General features: G+C 46.0%; 1 protein-coding gene across 1 annotated transcript; it reads right to left on the bottom strand.

The window, feature by feature from the left end:
* Positions 1-5,152: 5,152 nt before the first annotated feature.
* On the bottom strand, positions 5,153-18,138 carry LOC114897911 (acidic mammalian chitinase-like). The gene is given in 13 exon segments (XM_029226968.1): positions 5,153-5,442; positions 6,976-7,088; positions 7,090-7,115; positions 8,003-8,119; positions 8,958-9,143; positions 10,014-10,137; positions 10,596-10,720; positions 11,894-12,059; positions 12,556-12,580; positions 12,583-12,611; positions 13,939-14,140; positions 14,239-14,262; positions 18,132-18,138. Coding segments are annotated over 13 exon segments (1,371 nt in total). The 3' UTR covers positions 5,153-5,215.
* Positions 18,139-21,330: the final 3,192 nt, after the last annotated feature.

Consider the following 21,330-nt stretch of genomic DNA (forward strand, 5'->3'; position numbering starts at 1 on the left):
GGCTCCTCTGCCCTTAACTTCTGCTCTGAGCTCGACAACCCTCGCGAAGGAGGGGGAAGGGGGCGTGGAAGATAGGGAGAGGGGACGCGGGTAGAAAAGGGGACAGAGTGCCGAGGGGCCAGCAAGTGCGCTTGCCGGGGGAAGCGGCTTGGGGTCGCTCTGGCTGGGATCCAGTGCCCCCGCGGGAGGGAAAAGAGGGACAGTCGCTGTCTCGGCCCCGCACGCGGGACGGATCATTCCGTGCAAGTGATGAGGATGCTGGTGGTTCCTAGCGACCCCTTCGAGGTCCCTGCCCCGCCGGGAGGGCGATCAGTCAGGGGCAGCATGACTCAGATTCCTGGATGGGGTGTGCTGAAGTCAGAGAAGCGGGTCCTAAAACACTGGGTACTGCCCCCTGACCCGCTCCACTTCACTTTCCCCTCAGTTCTGAGTATGATCCAAAGACTGGAGCCCGGGCTGTCAATGAGGAGTGGCCTCCGGGTGTGGATGGGCCAGAGGGCAGCACGGAGTGTGGGTTAAGATGGAAGCCACACTACCAGCTTTGAAATGCATTTTCCAGCCCTTTGACCTTAGGCAAGTCTCTCAGCCTCTCCGTGCAGGTGTCCTGTAAAGTGGGAATAATCACCATGACTACCACAGAGGGGTCCTAATGAAAATCCAGTGAGTGGATGTTTAGAGTGCTGAGGACAGGGCTGTTCATAGCGTGCTATATAAATGTTGGTTAAATAAACAAAGCAGCAGGAAGGAACTTGGAGCGAGGACTGGGGGAATATGGAGGGTGACTTCCTTCTTGGCAGAGCCAGGACAATGAGATAAGGAGCCATGAGGGTGTGTGGACTCCCAGGATAAAGACAGCAATCCAGACACATGTGCAAATGGCTAAAAGTGCAAGCCACAGGGATCGCAGGGAGATGGGGAAACCCTGGGCCAGAGATGTTGTAATGGCTCTGAAATATGTCAAATACACAAGAAATTAAGTTCAAGCTTTCTCTTTGTAGTTAGTTTACAAAATGGCTGGGTCAGCACTTTGTGCAAATCTGGGGTCTTCTTTTCTGCGGATGTATGAGTACATTCAGTATATAATGGAATATCTGATCAACAATTCTGAGTCCTTTCACATAATTTATCATCCAAACCCAGACACGTTTGAGTGAAAGGGGCATTAGAAATATGTAATTTTTGAAATGTTTATTTTTGATTGATGTTATGTTATACAAATGGACTTACCAAATAGTCCTGTTAAAATTTTTTTCAAAAAATTATTTTTCTAAAAAGTAAATATATATATGCCCAGTAAATCAAAATTTTAAATTCTGAATATTATTGCTACAATATTCACAAACTTCAATCAATTTCTTAGCCATATTTCTAGTAAGATGTCACTGGCATTTTTCTGAAGAATAAAGGTTTTTCAATGTGGTTTTACTATTTAAAATTTTTTTTATAATGTTGCCTGAAATCTTCAAAATTGCTTTTCATGGTTAATCATTTCAAAGATGCTGATACCTTTTGTGTTACTTTGCTAGGGCTGCCATAAAAGAACAGAAATTTATTTCCTCACAGTTCTAGAGGCTGGAAATCTGAGATCAAGGTGTCTGCTGGGTTGGCTTCTTCTGAGGCCTCTCTCTGTGGCTTGTAGATGTCCATCATTTCCATGTGTCTTTACACAGTCTTCCCTCTGTTTGTCTGTGTGTGTGCGTGCATGTGTGTGTGTGTGTGTGTGCACGTGTGTCTGTATTCTAATCTTCTCTTCTTATAAGGACACCAATCATACTGAATTAGGGGCTACCCTAATGACCTCATTTTACCTCAGTTACCTTCTTAAAGGCCCTGTCTCCAAATACAGTCACATTCTGACGTACTCAGGGTTAGCACTTCAATGTATGCATTTTAGAGGGACACAATTCAGTCCATAAAACTTCTGTTGATTTTTCTTTGTAGGCCAGACAATTTTTAATTGAGAAAAACTCTCTCTACAGATGCTCAGAGGAAATTCTGCTAAATGGGGGATATTCTCAATTCTACTTTTTTCTATTAAAATGTTTAAATATTTTAACTCAAATATTTTCACAGATGTTATCTTTTTGCTTCCATCCAGAGAAGCTTTCTTCAACAAATATCTTCATTATTCCTTTGAATGTTTCCCCAAATTTAGATGCCGCAAGATTGTATGCCTCTTCGGTTTCTTTCTAATCTAATATAGCCATAAATATATCCAATTAAAAACTGTAGCTAAGAATAGTGGCTCAGTCAAAATATTCTTCCTACAAATTGAGATATTTGAAAATGCAGTTTTAAAATTTCAAAACTGTATGTCATATACATTTGAGCACTTATCATTTAATTTGTTCACTTCTCATTTAATTTGTTAGATGCCTCTTTCAGAGTCTTCCTATTTGCAAAATTCATTTTTTTTAATAATATTAACTTATTAAAACTTCAAAAGTTAAAGTGCTTTAGAGTTTCTTCATTGAATACTTTGATAAAATATTTATAATCGTTTTGGAATAAAATGCAATCAAAACGTAGAAGATATCTAAAATTTTTTTTTAAAAGTTCAGTACCACTGTGGAACACTTTGAATTAAGACATAATTCTTCAATGGTCCAAACATTTCTAAAATCCAACAGACAATAGGCAGCAAAGAGAGGAATCTTGTACTGACACATTGATGTGTATTTTCTTGTACTCAGCATCAGCATTGTCCAAAAATTATAGATCAGTTACTCTATGTACGTAAAAATATTTGAAAATTTTACAACTTTTATTTTGAATGATATAATGTCACTTTTTTTTAAACACATTAATGAGTGACTTGTGGCCTACAGCTGATTCCCAGGATATTTCTGCTCTGTGGGTTTTTTAATTTAGAAAGAATATTCTTTTACATAATGCTGTGTTCCATTGATATTTAAATTCATCACCACAAATATTATCACTGCAAAAATAATTTTCAATGTTGAAATTTTTAACTGAATTTACAGCAACATTTACAATAATGTCAGAGGTTTCACCTTTGACGAAATGAACCGCCAAAAACTTTACTTTGATTTCATGAACTGAGTGCAAAAAAATTCAACTATTACTAGAATTAGCTTATGTGACTTTCTATTTAAAGCACCTGGTGACAGCGATATAAATTTGGCGTCACTTAAAAGCTTGTGAAGCAAGCAGAGCTTCACTCTTATAAACATGTGCGCGTGCGCACACACACACACACAGATTAGAAAAAGAGAGGAATGAACTTGGCACATCTATTCTAATATCTGCCTAAATGAAATTTACGTTTCACCAAGTGATATAAAACACCTTGGGCAACTACCTTTGTTAAATCAGCATCTTTAAGTAAAATTCTCTTAAAATAGTAATTTAGACATAGATGCTGATGCTTGCTCAGCGGATTTGTGACCTCAGGTTTTCATGCAATACCCAACAGTCCCATGGGAGATAGTGGATGTCAACTAACATCTAACGCAAGTTATACATTCTGCTCAACTTTCTTGGAAAATGGAAATTCAGTACTTAATTTTTCATTATATAGTCACTTTAATTGTATATAGCTTATTGCTGACAAAAGCATTTACTTGAAAAATAGAAAGTGTTGTCAGACAATAAAATAAGTGGTTGTAGATTTATTCCACACAATAAATGACAAACCCTGTAGCAAGAGCATTTAGACTACTCTTTATAAGTTCAATGGTCCGATTGCTTGGTTTCTCTTTCCCTGTTCACATTACACATCATTCTAACCTATATTTTCCCACATTTCCCACTGATCCCACCCTTGGTGGCCTGATGACTTTGTGATTCTTGCAGGCCGTGGTTCAGGCCACAGCACAGTGGGTGGCCCACCAAGGAGCAGCAGTGTCAGTACCTCCCCCATCAGCCTTGCAGACCAAGAGGAGATAGCTGTCCTTAGCCACTTCCATCCGAGCGCACGTCCGTTTCTCAGTGAGCATCTGCAGGCAGTTGCAAGGGGCTATAATTTAAGATTTGTCAGAAAAGAATCAGGAAAAGAGAGACGGGTTATTACCAGTGAACGTTTACATTTAACCATGTGTTAAAGTAAGAATGCTGTGTACAGACCATGGCAGAAATTGGAAGTAGTATAAAGTAGAGGTGTGTCACATCTACTCCAGATAACTTTGATACAACTAGTAAAAAACAAAACAAAACAAAAAAACTTTTAATAAAATTCTTAAACCAGTAAAATTGCTAAATGAATGGGAAGCTGGGACAATAGTTAACAACCAGGACTACCTCAGGCAAACTGAGATGGGTAGAAACCCTGCTCATATTCCAGCTGATGAGACAGGAGGGAACAAAATTAACTTCTGCTTGTTGTTTGTATTGGTTTTGTCAAAATAGCATAATCTCCAGAACCAGTCCTCCCTGAGCTCCTAAACGAGCTGGTTAGTGCGGAAGCTTCCTTGCTTGGTGAGCTGCACGCTTCCTCAGCTTCTTCAGAGCAGGGGCCATGCTGTCCTGAAGATGGTAAGAGCGAAACCTCCCACCCTGCTGTAAGCTGCCTTTTCTTTCCACTTTCTTGGTACCTTCTCTGAGGGTACATTCAGGTGTAGTGTGGCAATAAAGATGAAAATGAACTAATATTGTTTTAAGTTAGCTAATTTTGCAATTGTGCCAATGGCCTTTGTTTCTAGCCTCACAGGTGTGGAAGTGGAGTGTGTGGACCATCCTACAGGTGGCCCTCATGCTCTGTCTTCAAACAAGTATGGTTTGCTTGGGTTGTTTAGCCCTGGAGTTGGGAGATGAGTTAACCTGGTAAAGGAAGAGTTCCTGAAGGAGGTGATGCAGTAAATTGTGTTCTGAGTCCAACCATTTTTCTAGGTTCTTCTGCAAGACACTTTGGAGGCATATTTGTGGGAAAGAACAAAATGAGAGATCAAATCTCCCTTGATCTCTCTTGACCCTAGAGCCTCTCATTTCTTCTCCCCTTCTGCCTCAAGAGGAGCCCAGAACACCAGAACTTCTCACGGAAATGCTCAGAGAGGTCCCAGACACTACCCATCCTTGTCTCCCAGCCCCAACCTCTGGAGACCTCTGGGAAGCAAGAAGGTAAGTCTTCTGTTTTACACACAGGGGAGTATCACGTAGATTTACAAATCAGAGTAGACAACTTGGTAGTCTGAGGCAAAACTTCCATTTAATCATCCTTCTGTCCTACAGTCCCCAATGGATCCCACAAGCAGATGGCTTAAATCCAGTTACAGCAAGAGCAGCTGGTGTCAAAGACCAGGCCTGTCTGACAAGCCTCCTTGTAGGTACATCCATCCACACAGTTGTAGAAGGTGCACTTGCTGGTGGGGCTGGGATAGAGACCGTTGGACTTTCCAGCACAGAATCCACTCTCGCCAGTGCTGCCACTCCCGGGAGCCACAGTGTTGGTGGGGGAGCCCATGGTAGAGGTGGGCACTTTGCAACCTGAGAGAGTAAGAAAAGGGCCCCATAGGTTCTGGGGTGGACTAATTTCCCAGCATGAGTGTTGTGTCTGTAGTGTCACTGGGGGTTCCTCATCTTATCTGAACCAGTGGTTAAATGCTCTGGGCCTGAATCAGTGATACCCAAGTTCACAGCCCAGCTCTGCTATGAGCTATGTGACCACAAACAAGTCACTAACTTCTCTGAGCCTCAATTTCCTCCCTTAAATGATGGAATACTAGTACTATCTCTTAGAATTATTACATAAAGCATTTTCCCATGTGTATGCTGTATAAAATAGTAAGTGCTACAGAATAATTAGCTTTGTTTTTATTTTATTTTTAAGAGGAAAGTAATGTTTATTTATCACCTAAATGCTTGTCCAAATACTATGTTCCATAACCCCCCAAAATCCTACAAAGTGGAAGAATTTTAAAGATTATTTTATTCATGTCAGCTAAGGTGAGAACTGAGATTCAAAACTAGTTCTAACTTGAGTTCAGAGCCTGTGTTATGCCTACTACACTGTTGTCTTTCTTTTTTAAACCACTTTATTAGGTATGATTGATGTACAAAGTGTTTACATACAACTTGATGGGTTTGGAGATAAGTACACATTGCGGTTATCACAATCAATGTCGTAAACATACCCATCACCTCCAGAAGTCTCCTCCTGTCCTCTTTATTTATTATTATTTTTTGTGGTAAGAATACAAGATCTACCCTTCCAGCAAATTTTTAAGTATACAATATAGTATTCTTAACTACAGGTACTATGTTATACAGTAGATCTCTAGGATTTATCCATATTGTAAAACTGAAACTTGCACCCTTTGACTAATACCTCCCTGTTTCTCCCTCCCTAGTTTTTATGTTTAAGTAGACTACACCTGTCTCCAAGAGCACCTGTGAGGATAACTTGAAATCTGAAAGAACCAGCAGAATTGACATGGTCCAGCAGTCAGCACTGGCTGTCCGCATGTCTTCCTGGCCCCTTCTGCTTTCTGCACTTGCCCAGGCCTTTGGGTCTCGGGCAAAGCTGTGTGCTGAGACTAATCGTATTCTGCTCCTCACTTCAGGGAATGGGCCAGCTGGACCCCTTCAGGGTTCTCCTTCTCTCTTCCCTCTCCTCACCACCTAACTTTGTCATCCCTCCCTTGCCTTGTCTTCTCTGCTCCACAAAGTTCCTAAAGGCTGGAGCTGGACAGACAGGGAAAGGAACAAGGCCTTTGTGGTCCTCTCTCTACCCAGGCTCCGGAATGTTCTCCAGGAGCTCCCTGAACAGCTCTACAAGGAAAGCCCTTGGGAACAGGGATGGGCCTTTCTCTCTCACTCAGGGGCTGTCCCTTAGCAGCCACCTGAGTCTCTCTTTCTGGGTCCCAAATGCCAGTTTCCTGTGGACATGCTAGGACAGGTGGAAGATCTGAAGGAGGCTTTCTTTGAGGCCAGACTGGGAGGAGCTCTGGATAGTCTTTTCTTCCTCCTTAATGTCTAGTTTGTTACCTCGTGGCTGGTAGGTTGTGCTTCACTACTTACTGGGAGTGGAGACGCTGAGTGCAGACTTGAGGGCATGCATGAAAGGGTATTTGCCTTGTCCACAGAAAGTACCCGTGAAGTCATCCAAGCCAATGTTCCAGACCATGGACCCCCAACTTGTTATTCAGCAGCCACTCACCCTGTGGGAGAGAATCGGGGGCACTGTGGGATGTCCTTGCACAAGCGCAAGGAGTGACTCCAGCAGGATGACGGGGAAGGCCACGATCCAGTCATGGAGAGGAGGGAATGGGAGAGTGGCTTTCCCACAGAGACTCTGAGGGACTCATGGACATATTTGTAGACAAGGAGAGATCTTAGGACTACCAAGTCAGGGAGAATGAGTCTCTCCCCTGCTCTCTGTTATCACCAACCACCTTCTGAGAAGGCTTGTCTGAGTTGGAGCTTGGGTGGGTTGTGATGTCAAAAGAGATACAGGGCCCCTCACCTGGCAAGTGTCTGGGCAGAGAGACAGGGCTCCTGATGGGGAGGTATAGGGTGAAGGGCTTTGGGGCTGGTAAATAGTAACCACCCAGATATGAGCATGTAAAGGCCAGTGGGCAGAAGCCTAATGGCTCCAAGGATCTCTTGCCTCCTGATGTGGGTTCCTCCTGTATGAAGTTACTGTATGCAGGAGAGGAGCAAAGGAGAGGAAGAAACTGATCTACACCATGGCCCTCGGGGTGGAAGAGTGCCTAATTCAGGAAGCACGAATCAGAGCGCTGGATCAGGAGCAGAGCAGAGCAGGGAAAGGGGCCAAAAGGGAGTCTCCAGGAGTGGGCGTGGGGGCCGAGGACGGGAAGGCACAGGAGCTGAGGGAAGGGAGGAACTAGCTGCAACTTCCCGGAAGCAGAGGGGCTGTTCCAACCGCCGAGCTCTACAGCTGGGCCACCAGCTCCCTTGAGACCTCAGGGCCACCCTGGGTCTTGCCTTACCTCTCTTCGGTGTTTTCTTATAATTCAAATGCACTTGGAGGGCAGGTTCCCTACCTCTCCCAACTGTGCAGAAGGAAGGGCGTGGAGGGCCTTACCTTGAGGGTGAAGCTCTTGGGATTGGCATATCCAATCCACTGATTCCCCTTGTAGGCATAGGGCACCTCCTGGGGAGCGTTCCACACCTCGGTGGCTCCTTTCAAGAAGGAGCAGACCTGGGGCAGGAGGACAAATCACGGCTCAGATGCACCTGCCTATGTTTGGCTCACATCTCCCTCCTCCCTCCCTTTATTTTCTGGAATACACTCCTCTCCCCACCTCTCTTTGCTGGAAATAAGAGCTCATGGTTCCAGTTTCACCCCAGCTCCCCTGCTTTCCCTCTTGTGGGTGGCACAGTGGAAAGGGCGCTGGCTGGAAAGACAAGACCTAAATCCCAGTCCTGTGTCTGCCAATACCCATCTGTGAGACAAGGGACAGGGCAGCTTCTTTGTGCCTTGTGGCCCAGTTTCCCTTTGAAACGAGTTTTCCTGTTTCTCTTATTTGAAAGAATCTTTGCCAAAAAGAGCCAAAAGCCAACAAGGGGGTGATAACACATAATGTTTAGGGTCTGAGATTCTGGTGCTGGACAATTTTAGTTTGAATCTTAGCTCTGCCACTTACAAGTTCTGTGACCCTGAGCAAGTTTCTTAATCCCTCTGTGCCTCTGTGTCTTCTTGTGTAAGAGGATAAAATCAGCACCTCACTGTTGTGAGGGTTAAATAGGATGATATATAAAAATCACTGAGAACAGAGCCTGGCTATACATTTGGACTCGGTTAATGTTAACCACTACTAGCATGAAAGATGCACATTTACTCTAAAAGGTTAAAATTTGAGATGTTTTATCAATAGTTCATTCTACCCTTCCCTCCCTACCACATACACTCAGAGCTGGCAACAATGGGGTACCCTGTATTAGAAATCAGAGTATAAATTCTTTCTCTTTGGAAGTATCTATGATCCTTTAGAACAGAAAGTGAATTTCTCTGCTCCTCCGGCCCTCTGGGACATTACCTCAAAGTAGGCAAGACTCCCAGCCTCCTGAGTGTAGGACCTGGCAGTCCCAGGGCCAGAGGTTGGAGCATCCAGGCCATGGCTGGCAGGGTTAGTGAGAGTGAAGGTACTGGCATAAGCCCCAAAGCCCACCATCAGCTCCTCAGCAGGGGCACCTTGATTCTTCCAGTAGCTCATTGCATAATCCTAGAGGCAAGGTAAGGAACATATTACTGAACTAAAAAGTAGCTGAGAATGTGCCCAGAGGCCTGTGGAATAGCCAACACTTTCTACCCAATTTCCTGGCCACTTCAGACATAGCCTGCAGTCCAGACCCTTCCACAGCCCAACCTCACAGGAAGGAAAGTGGTACCCTTCCTTCTGGAACTGGGTGTTAGAGGCAGTGTCAGTCAAGAGGTATAGTACTTAGGTAGCAGGGCCCAGTGTCAACTGGGAATGAAATGTTCCACTGTCCTCCTTCCCCTCATACTGGACTTGGCATTTGGGATGGGACTGGAGTTCAGCTATGCATCCTCTTGTTTTCCCAACTTGTGAAATATAGCAGCTCAGAATTGTTTGAGCATGGGGTATGCTCCTGGGAGACTTTCCCATGCCAATTTTTATATCTCTGGTTGCATTCTACACTGAAATCACATCTAGCCAACTTACACACCTACTAATCATTAAGAAGATTTATTATTACAGCTGCCTATGCCATACAAGTTAAGAAGATAAATCTTATGGGATGGGGAGAAAGCGGAAGGGAGGTGAGGAAGATTAGGGGCAAGATAGATCATGAAATGTGCTCCTAGAATCAATGACAATGATAGTTAAATTATTTTTTCAATGTTTGGGGTTATCGCAAGCCACTATTCTGCTTCCTTTGGTGTGAAAGATGAATGGGTACAATTAATCATAGGAAAAAGGAAGCAGGCAACATGAACTTGGTTAAAAAAGATCACCATCTTTAGCTTGTCCATCAAGCTTCCTCAGCCTCCCTTTTGGTCCTTGGCCAGGGATCCCATGACATGCTTTGAAAATATCCATCAGAATTAGCTGTCCCAAACCCTTACTCACCACACTGAAGTATTTGTAGTCTCCCTTGTCATTGGGTCCGGCAAACAGGGGGCTGTCCTCTCCTGTGAAGCCATCCCAGGAGCCCCTGAGGTCATAGGTCATCACGTTGATGAGGTCCATGTACCTTGGGTTGTTGGGGGTAGGATACAAGAGAAGAAAAATGATCCAGAGGAAATCATAGTCTTTATCCCACTCCCCCTAAAGCTCCTAGTCCCTACTGAATGTGTTGTTTGTAATTACATCATGAGGGAATATGCTTTATTGTTCTTTATTTCATTCTCTCTCACCTTTATTTGAAAAATTGATATATAGAAGGCATACAATCCATAATCAATATCTGGCTGCACTCAGACCTTCAGGTCTTGTAGAAATTTGAAACTCAACTAACCTTTTCCAAATAGCCTTTTATCATTGAGAATTTTGGCTGGCTTCCCAAGTCTCTCTCTCAGGCTTTGGGGTCATCTTATTCTTTTGGGACAGAGCCCTCTCTCTCCAAGGTACCTGAGCATTGGCTAATCTATGGGGCAGGTCTCAGAGTTACTTAGCTCTAAATTTGGGTTCCTGGGCTTGGAGTTTACTTACTTCGACATCTCGGGGATCTGGTAGGCAGTTTCAATGGTACCTTTTCCAGCTGACACAGCAGCAGAAATCAACAACCTAGGCTTGTTGCTCTGGGTGGCTTCGTGCTCAAAAGCCTCATACATTTCCTGTGAAACAGAGGACACTGGACTCAGGCTGCAAGGACCAATGAACATTTGACGAGGTCATGATTCTTACAAAGAAAGCTGAAAAGCGTTCAGCTTAGAGTTCTTTGCTTCAAAAACTGTTGTTGGGGGGCTTCCCTGGTGGCGCAGTGGTTGAGAATCTGCCTGCCAATGCAGGGGACACGGGTTCGAGCCCTGGTCTGGGAGGATACCACATGCCGCGGAGCAACTGGGCCCGTGAGCCACAACTACTGAGCCTGCGCGTCTGGAGCCTGTGCTCTGCAGCAAGAGAGGCTGCAACAGTGAGAGACCTGTGCACCGTGATGAAGAGTGGCCCCGGCTTGCCACAACTAGATAAAGCCCTCGCACAGAAACGAAGACCCAACATGGACAAAAATAAAAATAAATAAAAAAACAAAACAAAACAAAACAAAAAAACTGTTATTAGTCTCTGGGAACAACAATGAGTTGTCTCCCCAAAACTTGTACTGAGGGAAATTTGGTGACCCTCTAAGAGTCACAAATAATGTCCAGAGCAGAAAAATTAAAAAAGAAAGCTTATATATGGACAAAAAATAAAAATGGCTCTTAGCTTTACAGACTATATATGATTAAATCTAACAATTGGAAAAATCAATCATGGAAGAAGAGGAAATAAGAGTAACGACGCAATCATTGGTGCTCAATCAAGCTGCCCAGGGGAGAGGACACTCTGGACCAACAACTTTATGTCTGGCCCTGGTGGCAGGAGTACCTCCTCGCTGGAAGCACCTGCTTCTACTTACCAGAGTGAAGGGCCATCGAACATCTCAGTCTATAACTAGCTCACCTTGCCCTACATGCTGCCCCCAAGGAAGGACCTGTTTGAGGACTATTTGACTTCCCATAGCTGTGCTTAGAACATGAATGTTTCAGACTCCTTGGCAGATTTCTTACTGTAAATAAATTAACTTTCATGCTCCCCTATACTAGTCTCTATAACTTGGCCCTACAAGTTTTCCCTGAAAGAAAAATCTGATCTTACACTAAAGAAATCAGGCTTTGAGCCAGAAGAGCTGAGATTCACACCCTCAGGTGTATTTAGCCTCTCTCAGAACCCCTCATCATATAGAGGTCTTCTCCCCGTCCATTGTGGACCAGATCCTATGTTCTTTGGACACAGGGAAGGTGAGTCACCTTCAACAGGACAGTGAAGAGCTGCTTGGTGTCAGCTGGGCTGCCACAGTTGACAGGATACTCCCAATCAACGTCCAGCCCATGGAAGGTGTACTTCCTCAGAAACCATATGGCTGACTGGATGAAGGTCTGGTGGTTCTCAGCAGTGGCCACCATGTTGGAGAATCTGGAGTCAGCAAGTCATTATGATCTTAGTGGCAGTGATGGGCTTCAACGTGGACTCTCTCAAGGGCAGGATTCTATTATGCGACACTTGGGGCTGGGGTAGGGGTGGGGTGGGGGGACACAGGAGGAAACAATAGTGGTCTAAGCTCCTGGGTCCTCTGTCTTGTCACTTAGCCCCCTATTTGTCCAGATGCATATTCAGTTATTCAGACATTCATTTGACATTTGGTAGTGCTGGGATATAGTGGTGAATACAATAGAGTTTCTGCCCTGGAGGAGCTCCTATAAAGGAAGGTATAGATAAGTAGATAGGCAGGTGGTAAGAGCTGTGATAAAGGAAGGACAGACTTCAAAGAGAGCCCTGACCAGAAGGTTATAGGGTATCTAAATTGATACCTGAAGCCAGAGGCCACCCACTTCAGAGAATTCAGAGCCCTTGGAGTTTGGAAGAGACTGAGTAATCTGGGAGCGATTCCTCTGTGAATGCAAAGTCTTACCCCTGGGTTCCAAAGTTCCAGCCCCAACAGATAGCAGGGTTTTCAGTCCCCTGTTGCTGGAGATAGAAAGATCCCAATGTAAATAAAATTCCACAGGCAAGGAGATGTCATCTGCTGGTCAGTCTCTCCACCCTCGTATCCCACACCTGAGCAGCGCCAGGCCTACCCCGTTACCAGTCTCTGATCTCACACTGGGAGCAGAGCTCTCTGTAGGAGCAAAGTACTGTCTTACTCTGGGTACCTCCAGGACACAGTATAAATGCTCATTGAACAGGTTCCTGTTCCTGGCCTTGCCAGTGGGCTGGTGGATCCTGATTCAACAGGAAGCTTCAGGGGAAGACAAGGCAGGGCATCCTAGGGAGGATGGAAAAACCTAAAAGTAGTCCCTTAGCACAGATGGTAGAGGGGCTGGAGCTGCCAGGATACACTAGGCCAGAAAGCTGAAAGTCTGAGACTCTTAAAGGAAAGAACAAGGAATAGAGGCAGTAGAAGTGTCTACCATTTACTGAGTGACTACCAAATGCCAGGTACTTTTACATGCATTGCTTCTGTCACCCTTACAATCCCAATAGGCAGGAACTATTAATCTCACTTTGCCCTTTAAGTGATATTCAGAGAGCTTAAGCAATCTGTTCCAGATCACCCAGCTACTAAGGTTGGCAGAGCCAGGATTTCAACCTAACTCCTCTATTCCATGGTGTCTCCCAGCAGGCACCCAGGTCCTGTGAGCTTGATCTTAAAAACTACCCACTGGATTCCCAACTGGACCAAAGTGTCAATTAACCTATCTGATAAACTGATCAGGCATTCCTGAGTTCTGCCACTTACTAGTTCTGTGGGCAAGGGAAAGCTTTTAACCTCTCTACAGTGCAGTTTCCTCAAGCTTAAAATATCTTTTAAACTTTAACATGCCTACTTCCTAGTGTTTGTCGTGGGGGTTACATAAATAATAAATGAAAAGCACCTAGCGTAATGTCTGGCTTGCCCAATTCATTGGTAGTCACTCAGTACATGTGCTAAGTGTTTAACTGGCATGAGAACCATCTCAGGTTAAATTGGCAGCTAGCCCATAGGTTGGTGTGGGTCTGTACTGCAACATGGCAACCTCCAGGGGACTGTATTCACAATGAATCCCTTGTGGATGGCAACTCATGGGACACATAACATTCAATGCGAAGGATCTGCTGAGAAAATAATCCAGACAAATGACAGCAACCTGCCTCTCCTAGGGAGAATGATGCCAATAGCTCTGCCAATGAGGCATGAGAGTGATTGCAAACAGGACTCAAAGACTAGGCATTCTGGTGTTGGTGTCTCTAAGAACTTCTGAAAGACCCATGTGAAAACCTCCAACCCAGCCCAGAGCCCAAGCCCAGAACTCACTAGTGCTTGAGGCCATTGATGCTGGCATAGAGGGTCTCATCATTCCACTCAATGGTTGTCATCTGGTTGTTGGTCATGCCAGTGAAAGCAAAGATGATGTGTGTGCAGAGACAAGGGTCCACATTCTCGGGCATGTAGCGGGCAATCCCAGGACGGTACTGGCTCCAATTGGTGAAGTAACAGACACTTTTGGTTGCTGTGCCTGGAACGGCAGGGAAATAAGAGGTGGCCCCTTCCCTGACTAATATCCCTTGTCCCCAGGGCACCCTGGTACACCCCATCCTCACATGGGGCAATTACCCAGCTGCAGCAAGAGGGCCAGCCCTAAAGAAGAAAAGAGATCTTGGTCAGAGGGTAGCAGGGTCATTCTTTCCCTGGCTGACCTGGGACAGCACTCGGCAGTAAATGGAGAAGGGGAGCTGGGGCCTGGTGCCCCCTCTGCTCTATAAATCCTTTCCCAGCATGGACCCCTGCATGATGATTTCAGGGAAAGTAGCTAATGCAGGCACTCGGTGAGCTGCCTGGGAGCTCAGATGATAGTGAGCAGTTCAGGAACCAGGAACACATGTTGTTATTCATTCAACAAACTCATATTAAGTACTGAGTTCTGAAGACAAAAAGAAAAACTAGACAAACTCCCTGCCCTCAGAGAACTCTGAGCCTGGTGGGGAAGTCAAACCTGTAAGCACAACCAAACCTCAGCTCAATGCAATGAGACAAGTGTTAACATTGAGATATGCACAGGATATTATAGAAAACAAGTCAGGGAAGACTTCCCAAGAGAGGTGACATTGGGACTGGGCTCTCTGTTCTCCCTCTAGGCTCCTTTGGGATTTGTGCTTTCTTATCCCTATCACAGCATGTTTCACCCTGAAAGCACTAATTGTTTATTGGTCTGCCCACTAGAATATGAACTCCCTGAGGGCAGGGACTGTGCTTACACCGCTGAATCCCCACTACCCAGCCCAGTGCCTGGCACATGGTCAACTCTCTGTCCATATGTATTGAATGAACAGACCCTAAAGATAAACCAAAGTGGTGGAGAAGGGCAGAGGAGGCACCAGAGGTGGAGTAGGGGAGGGCAGGCAGAGGGCCCCCTCAGGTAGCCATACCCTTCACACTAAGGACTAGAACTCACTTTTCCAGAACCAGTTTCACTCTACTTCTCAACGGAAATTATGCTCCTAAATTTTATTTCCATCCAAGCTACCCAGTTGTACCCAGGATGCGCTGTGCTATCTGACTCAGTGACCATTCTCATTGGGCTCCTACCCACAGTTGTGACGTCATCTCTAGGGATGAGTTAGCACTGGAGGAACTGCATTAGCTCTTTAAGGTCTTGTCTGCCTCTCTCCCTGGAACCCTCACACCTATCCCCAAAGTACACAATCAGAAAAACCTCTGCCCCATCCAGTTTTCTGCTAACTGTTCCTGTTAGTTGATTAATCCTTGGTCAAGTGTATGCACTGAGTTTCCGCTCTGTGGCTGGCAGCGAGGAGGCATCACAGAGCATCAGAACTAGAATGGCTAGCCCAGGAGTTGAGGAAGATGGTGGAAGAGTAAGACGCGGAGATCACCTTCCTCCCCACAGGTACATCAGAACTAGAATGGCTAGCCCAGGAGTTGAGGAAGATGGTGGAAGAGTAAGACGTGGAGATCACCTTCCTCCCCACAGGTACATCAGAACTAGAATGGCTAGCCCAAGTCTTCCATCACCCTACATGGGGAAATGGCCTTGTCCTGCTTCACCAGAGTTATCCATTTTCTTTCCCATCTGAAGCCCTTGGGTGATTAGCGGGCCCTTCCTTCCTCTTCCTCTCCCTCTCTTCCTTCCTTCCCTCCCCACTATTTCATGAACCCAAGGAATCTGCAAGAGAGAAAGGGGACAAGGAAGCCTTGGAGCATAGAGAGTGAGGGTGGAGGTAGAATAAATAGAGGAGAAAAAGCAGATACTCTGAAAGCTCAACTGGGCCACCTGGGACAGACTCACCGGCAAGAATCAGCAATTTCCCCTTTTTGATGGGAAGTGCTCATTGCGAGTTCCAGGGCTGAATGGGCACTCGACAGCTTTTTATAGGGAACACTGGAGGCCTTCCCACCCCGCACCTGGCTCCCTTCCGCAAGCAAGGCTCCCTTCCTCTGACCCAGGAATAAAGGGGTAGCAGGGGACACATGGCTCCCATTTATCCTCTGAACCTTATCTGTGTTTTCCTTCTTAGGTAATCAACCCCAAGACACAATGGAGACTCGGTAAGAACAGCCTTAAAAGGTTATTGACTGAAGGTACGTTTAGGAAAATGGTATATCTGGCACAGGTATAAGGCTGCCCTAGGGTTCAAAGTCATTACAGGTCACAGTAGGCCCTACATGTCCAAAGAGACCATCTGGACTCTAGGGGAGGAGTATGGACAAGGGAAGTGAGGCTGCCATTTGACTAGGATTTATCACTGGCTAGACAATGGTAGGCAGCCCTGCCCAGCCTCCAACTCCTTGATTCCATCGTAACAATAGATGTCAGGTAATGGCTACCAGTTTGTGAGGTTTCACCAAGTTTGCAGTGAGAAAGCATCACTTTTCAAACTTGCTTCCGTTTAACTGAAGGTTGCTCGGTTTTCAGAGGATGGAGGAAATTCACGGGGTGCAGACATTTATAGTTAGGCTTTGCTTCAGACGGGAGAAGCAGCAAGTCCTGGGACAAGGCCCCAGGGAGCCATAAAAATCAGAGCAAAGACAGCAGCAAAAATGTCCGTGGATCGAGGCACTGAGAATCACAATGTTTTAGGACCTGCCTCCCTCCCTCCACTCCACTCCCAGGCTAACTGCCCAGACAGAAGGGGATGCACCTACAGGAAGCCCACTGTGAGGCCATATCACAGATGTCCAGACCGCGTCTCAGGGTCACTCAGCCTCAGAAGGCAATGAGAGGAGCAAAGGTGTGGTTTTACCTCTGGCATTGACACCAGCCCCAGGACACACACTGAGTCTGACTAAAATCCCAGTTGGGGGCTTCGCTGGTGGCGCAGTGGTTGAGAGTCCGCCTGCCGATGCAGGGGACACGGGTTCGTGCCCTGATCAGGGAAGGTCCCACATGCCGCGGAGCGGCTGGGCCCGTGAGCCATGGCCGCTGAGCCTGCGCGCCCGGAGCCTGTGCTCCGCAACGGGAGAGGCCACAACAGTGAGAGGCCCGCGTACCGCAAAATAAATAAATAGATAAAATAAAATAAAATAAAATCCCAGTTGGGACGGGTGGCACTGCTGGCTGCACTCCAGGCAACACCTGCTGCTTAGAGACCTGCTAGGTGAGTGTTCAAGGTCTGCTGAAAGATGCTGATCAGACCTTTGGGAACTTCTAATCCAGACCCATTGAAGGGCAATCTGGGTTCACAGAGAATACAGGAATGGCTCCTACAGATTTCAATATAAGTATGATGGGCTGCTGGCAATCCCATGGCTGTTATCCTTCCCAGGCCTTTGACTCAGTTGGCCTCTAGTCATTGACTGCCAAGCACTTGAGGCATTAACTAACTGGAATTGGCCCAGTCTTGAAAATAGTAATAACAGCTCACATTCATTCAGCACGTGCAATGTGAGAGATGATTAAGTCATTTAATCCTCAAATCAACCCTTTGAGGCAGATTATTGTCATCCCTTTTACAGACTGGGGAAACTGAGATTTAAGGGAAATTAATTAACTGTCTAAGGTCACACTGAGAATAAGTAGAGCTGAGACCCAAGCAGAGACAGCCTGCCTCTGGGACCTGGGTTCTCTTGCTCCACCATCCCTCACCCACACCACCCTATACAACCGGCACATACGGCTCCTCTTTGGCAGAGGACTCCTAGCCTTAAAAAGTCTCCTGAGAGAAGTTGTCTGGGGTGGGGGGTGGGTAGGAGGTTGTTCAGAGTTCCTCTCCAATCTCAGCTAAACAGAAGGCCCTAATCTCCTTAATCTACTCCTGGATATTTGCAAAGCAAAGGGTTCTCTCCTCACAGCAGGTGTGAGAAAGGAATCCATAGAGTTCAGGGCTTGGAGCCCAAGACATAGACCTTTGATGGACGCTTGGGCTCCATGCGAGGCCAAGGTAACTGTGTTGGACAGCTGTCCATGATAATCCAAGTAACAACAGACACAAATAATGTTTTTGATGTGTCACGTACTAGCATAAATTCTTTGCAAATATTACCTTACTTACCCCTCATATCTCCGGCAGCAGGCACGCTTATTATCCCCATTTTACAGAGAAGAGTGGAGCACAGAGAAGGTAAGTAACTTGACCAAAGTCACACAGTAAGTTAGTGACAAAGCCAGGATGTGAATCCACGCAGTCTGACTCCTGACTGTGCTCTTAATCATTTCACTCTTCTGCTTCTCAAGAACGCAACAACCTGAGGAAGCAAAGGACTGAGCCAGAGTTAGAAAACCAGAGAGGTACCCCAAACAATGTATACCTTATAGTAAGAAGACCTGAGCTCTGGGGCAGCATTTAGGGGGCCTTGGGCACAAAGTTCCCCCTAGTCTCCAGCAGCGTTTGCCACCCCTGTTTTTTCATATGTACATCTAATGTTTTCTCAACCATAAAGGAATAAATCCCCTAGTACTCCCGCTCTCACTCACCTTCGGATCATGTAGCCACCTCTAAGCCCCTTCATCTGCAGAAATTCTGGTGCTGAGGCAGGAGATAGACGGGTTCCAGGCTAAGCATTTACAACTAGCCTCCTGTTTACATTTCTTGAGGAAGGAGGCATGTGGGCTCTAGACTAGATACTTGCAACCAGCCTCCTGTTTGCCCTTCGAGATGGAAATAACAACAGGAACAGGGTAAATAGCTGGACTTTGCCTCCTGTGGACACTTTAAGATAACAGTTATGGCAGGGACAGAGAGGGTTAAACCCTGCTTGAGTAAAAGATCAAGAGGTCACATATTTACCATCCTTGGGTCAAGGGAGATACTGCATATACACAGAAAGACTCCTTGTTGGTCAAACAGGAGGGGGCACCACCCCAGAATAGGTGCTGCCAAGGCCCCCCTTAGGCCTCTTGGCTGGAATCCATCTTGGAAAAAGTAGTGCACACCTGTTGGGGAGGGTCCTAGGACAGGTCAGGTGTGGAAAAAGAAACCAGGTAGTTGGCCACAGGTAAACAAAGACCTGGAAGAACTGCCCGATATAAATGGCTTAACCGCCTCTTTACTGCACTCCTCATTAAGGAGGACGCCCACACCCTTTCTCTCCTGGTGTGTATCTTTGCCCTGCTTCTTTCTTAACTAAACAAACTGTTTCTCTGTGGGCTCTCCTATTTGTTGTACTGTGTCTCTAATAATAAACTTTGTACCTGGTTTTACAGTTTTTCCTCCTTGAGAAATACATTTTTCAGTGGGAGCAAGGGCCAGGGGAATTTTGCTTCTAGCCTGTAGCCCCTGGTGGTCTAGGGGCTAGGATTCCTTGTTTTCATCCAGGTTACCCAGGTTCAATTCCTGGTCAGGGAACTAAGATCTCGCTTCAAGCCACCGTTCACTGCTGTCTCTCCGAGATCAGTGCTGCCACCACTTAGATATATGATCTTACATTCCCTGAGCCCCAGTCAGCTCATCTGCAAATTGGGCTTAAATACCTCCTTCATAAGCCATGAGGTTTAAATATGCAAATGAAAGTCTTGTTCAAAGTTTAGGATAAGGGACTTCCCTGGCAGTCCAGTAGTTAATACTCTGCGATTCCACTGCAGGGGACACTGGTTCAATCCCCGGTTGGAGAAATAAGATCCCTTATGCCGCGCAGCCAAAAAAAAGAAAGTTTAGAATAAAAATCATTTTTCAATAAGGAAAGGATTGGAAGAGTAGTGGGAGAATGAGGGGAAACACAATTTATCCTGAAATTTATTCTGAACTCAGAAACAGCCTTAGACTTCAAGCAGCCTTACTCCCTGCTTCGAGCACCATGCTTTAGAGGAAGAATTGCAAACTTTTCCATAAAGGGCCAGATAGTAATACTTTAGGCTTTGTAGGCCATACCGAATCTGTTGCAAGTTCTTGACCTTGCCACTGTAGAGAGAAAGCAGCCATAGACAATACGTAAACAAAAATGGGCACAGCTATGTTCCCATAAAATCTGATTTACAAAAAAAATCAGTGCGTTAGATTTGACCCATCGGCCGCAGTTTGCTACCCCCTGCTTTTGATGGCTCCATTCTTGTCCTCTTCCAGCTGCACCCCTCACCGTGAGGTGAGAAGACTGCAGGGCTAAGGGCACATCCACCTGAAGCCCACATCCCTGCTCTTTTAAACCCTAATCCAGATACCCAGGACTCCTGCTCAAATAGCCCAAACAGCCTGTGCCCACTTTCAGGGCCTGCACAGCCCTGTTTCCTGGTCCCATGATCCTGAGTGTGAACCACAATGCTAGTGTGAACACACCTGCTAGAGGATGTGTGTGTGTGTGTGTGTGTGTGTGTGTGTGTGTGTTGGGGTGGGGTGGGGTGTAGACAAACCTTGGATGCAAAGTGTGTATGTGAGGTCCTTGCTCTGTGGGACAGGGATGGAGATGGGAAGAGAAGGGTGTTGCACATGGGCTGGGAACCAAGAGCACAAGCTGCCGCTTGCTGGTGCAGAATTCCGAGGAGTCGGAGAATTCTAAATTCAAACCTGCTCTTTTAGGTCATTGTGAAATCATCCTTGTTAAGAATACAAACCATATTTTAATACTTGGCTCATTTAAATATTTAGACATACGATATGCAGGCCTCCATTTGTACCCCAGCCCTGGGTGCCACAAATGGTGAGACAGGACAACCTTATACCAGAAGGTCAAAGATTGCACAAATGAGGCCACACTGACTGGAGCAAATGCTTCTTTTATTGTGCTTCAGGACAACAAGTGAGCAGCTGCAGGAGAACAAAGCCAGGCCCAGTCTGAAGTCTGAGAGAAAGTCAAGGGGTGGCTTGGAGGAGAGACATCTGGAGAGCGTCTTCTAACCTCTGAGAATCTCACTCAGGAATTCCTGCAGAGGAGGGGCAGGCAGCTCCTTGCCTGCTCAGCTACGAGTTAAATCTGGGTACAAAAGAAAGACTATTTCAAAGCCCAAGTCAGTAACCTGAGGCCTGAGTCAATTTACTAAGCCATAGATGTTCAGAGTTGGAAAGCTGCTGCCCAGTCATATAGTCTAGGAGATTTCAAACTGTTCTGGGCCTTTCTCCAGAACAACATGGCCAGTCCTCTCCAGTTGTCTGTCTGCAGTGATTCCCAGTCTCCTGCTCCTCCATTGCAATGGATGTCAGCACAGCTGGTTGGTCAGCAACTGGCTCTCACCTGCACAAGAGGATATGTGTACGATTCACCTGGGGAACCAGGCACCCCGGGATGGAGCAGAGCCAAACCACCTGCCGTTAAGGCAATAGT

This window comes from Monodon monoceros, unplaced genomic scaffold (assembly GCF_005190385.1).
Source record: "Monodon monoceros isolate NGI ecotype Baffin Bay Population unplaced genomic scaffold, NGI_Narwhal_1 Super_Scaffold_18, whole genome shotgun sequence".
In the NCBI taxonomy this organism is placed as follows: domain Eukaryota; kingdom Metazoa; phylum Chordata; class Mammalia; order Artiodactyla; family Monodontidae; genus Monodon; species Monodon monoceros.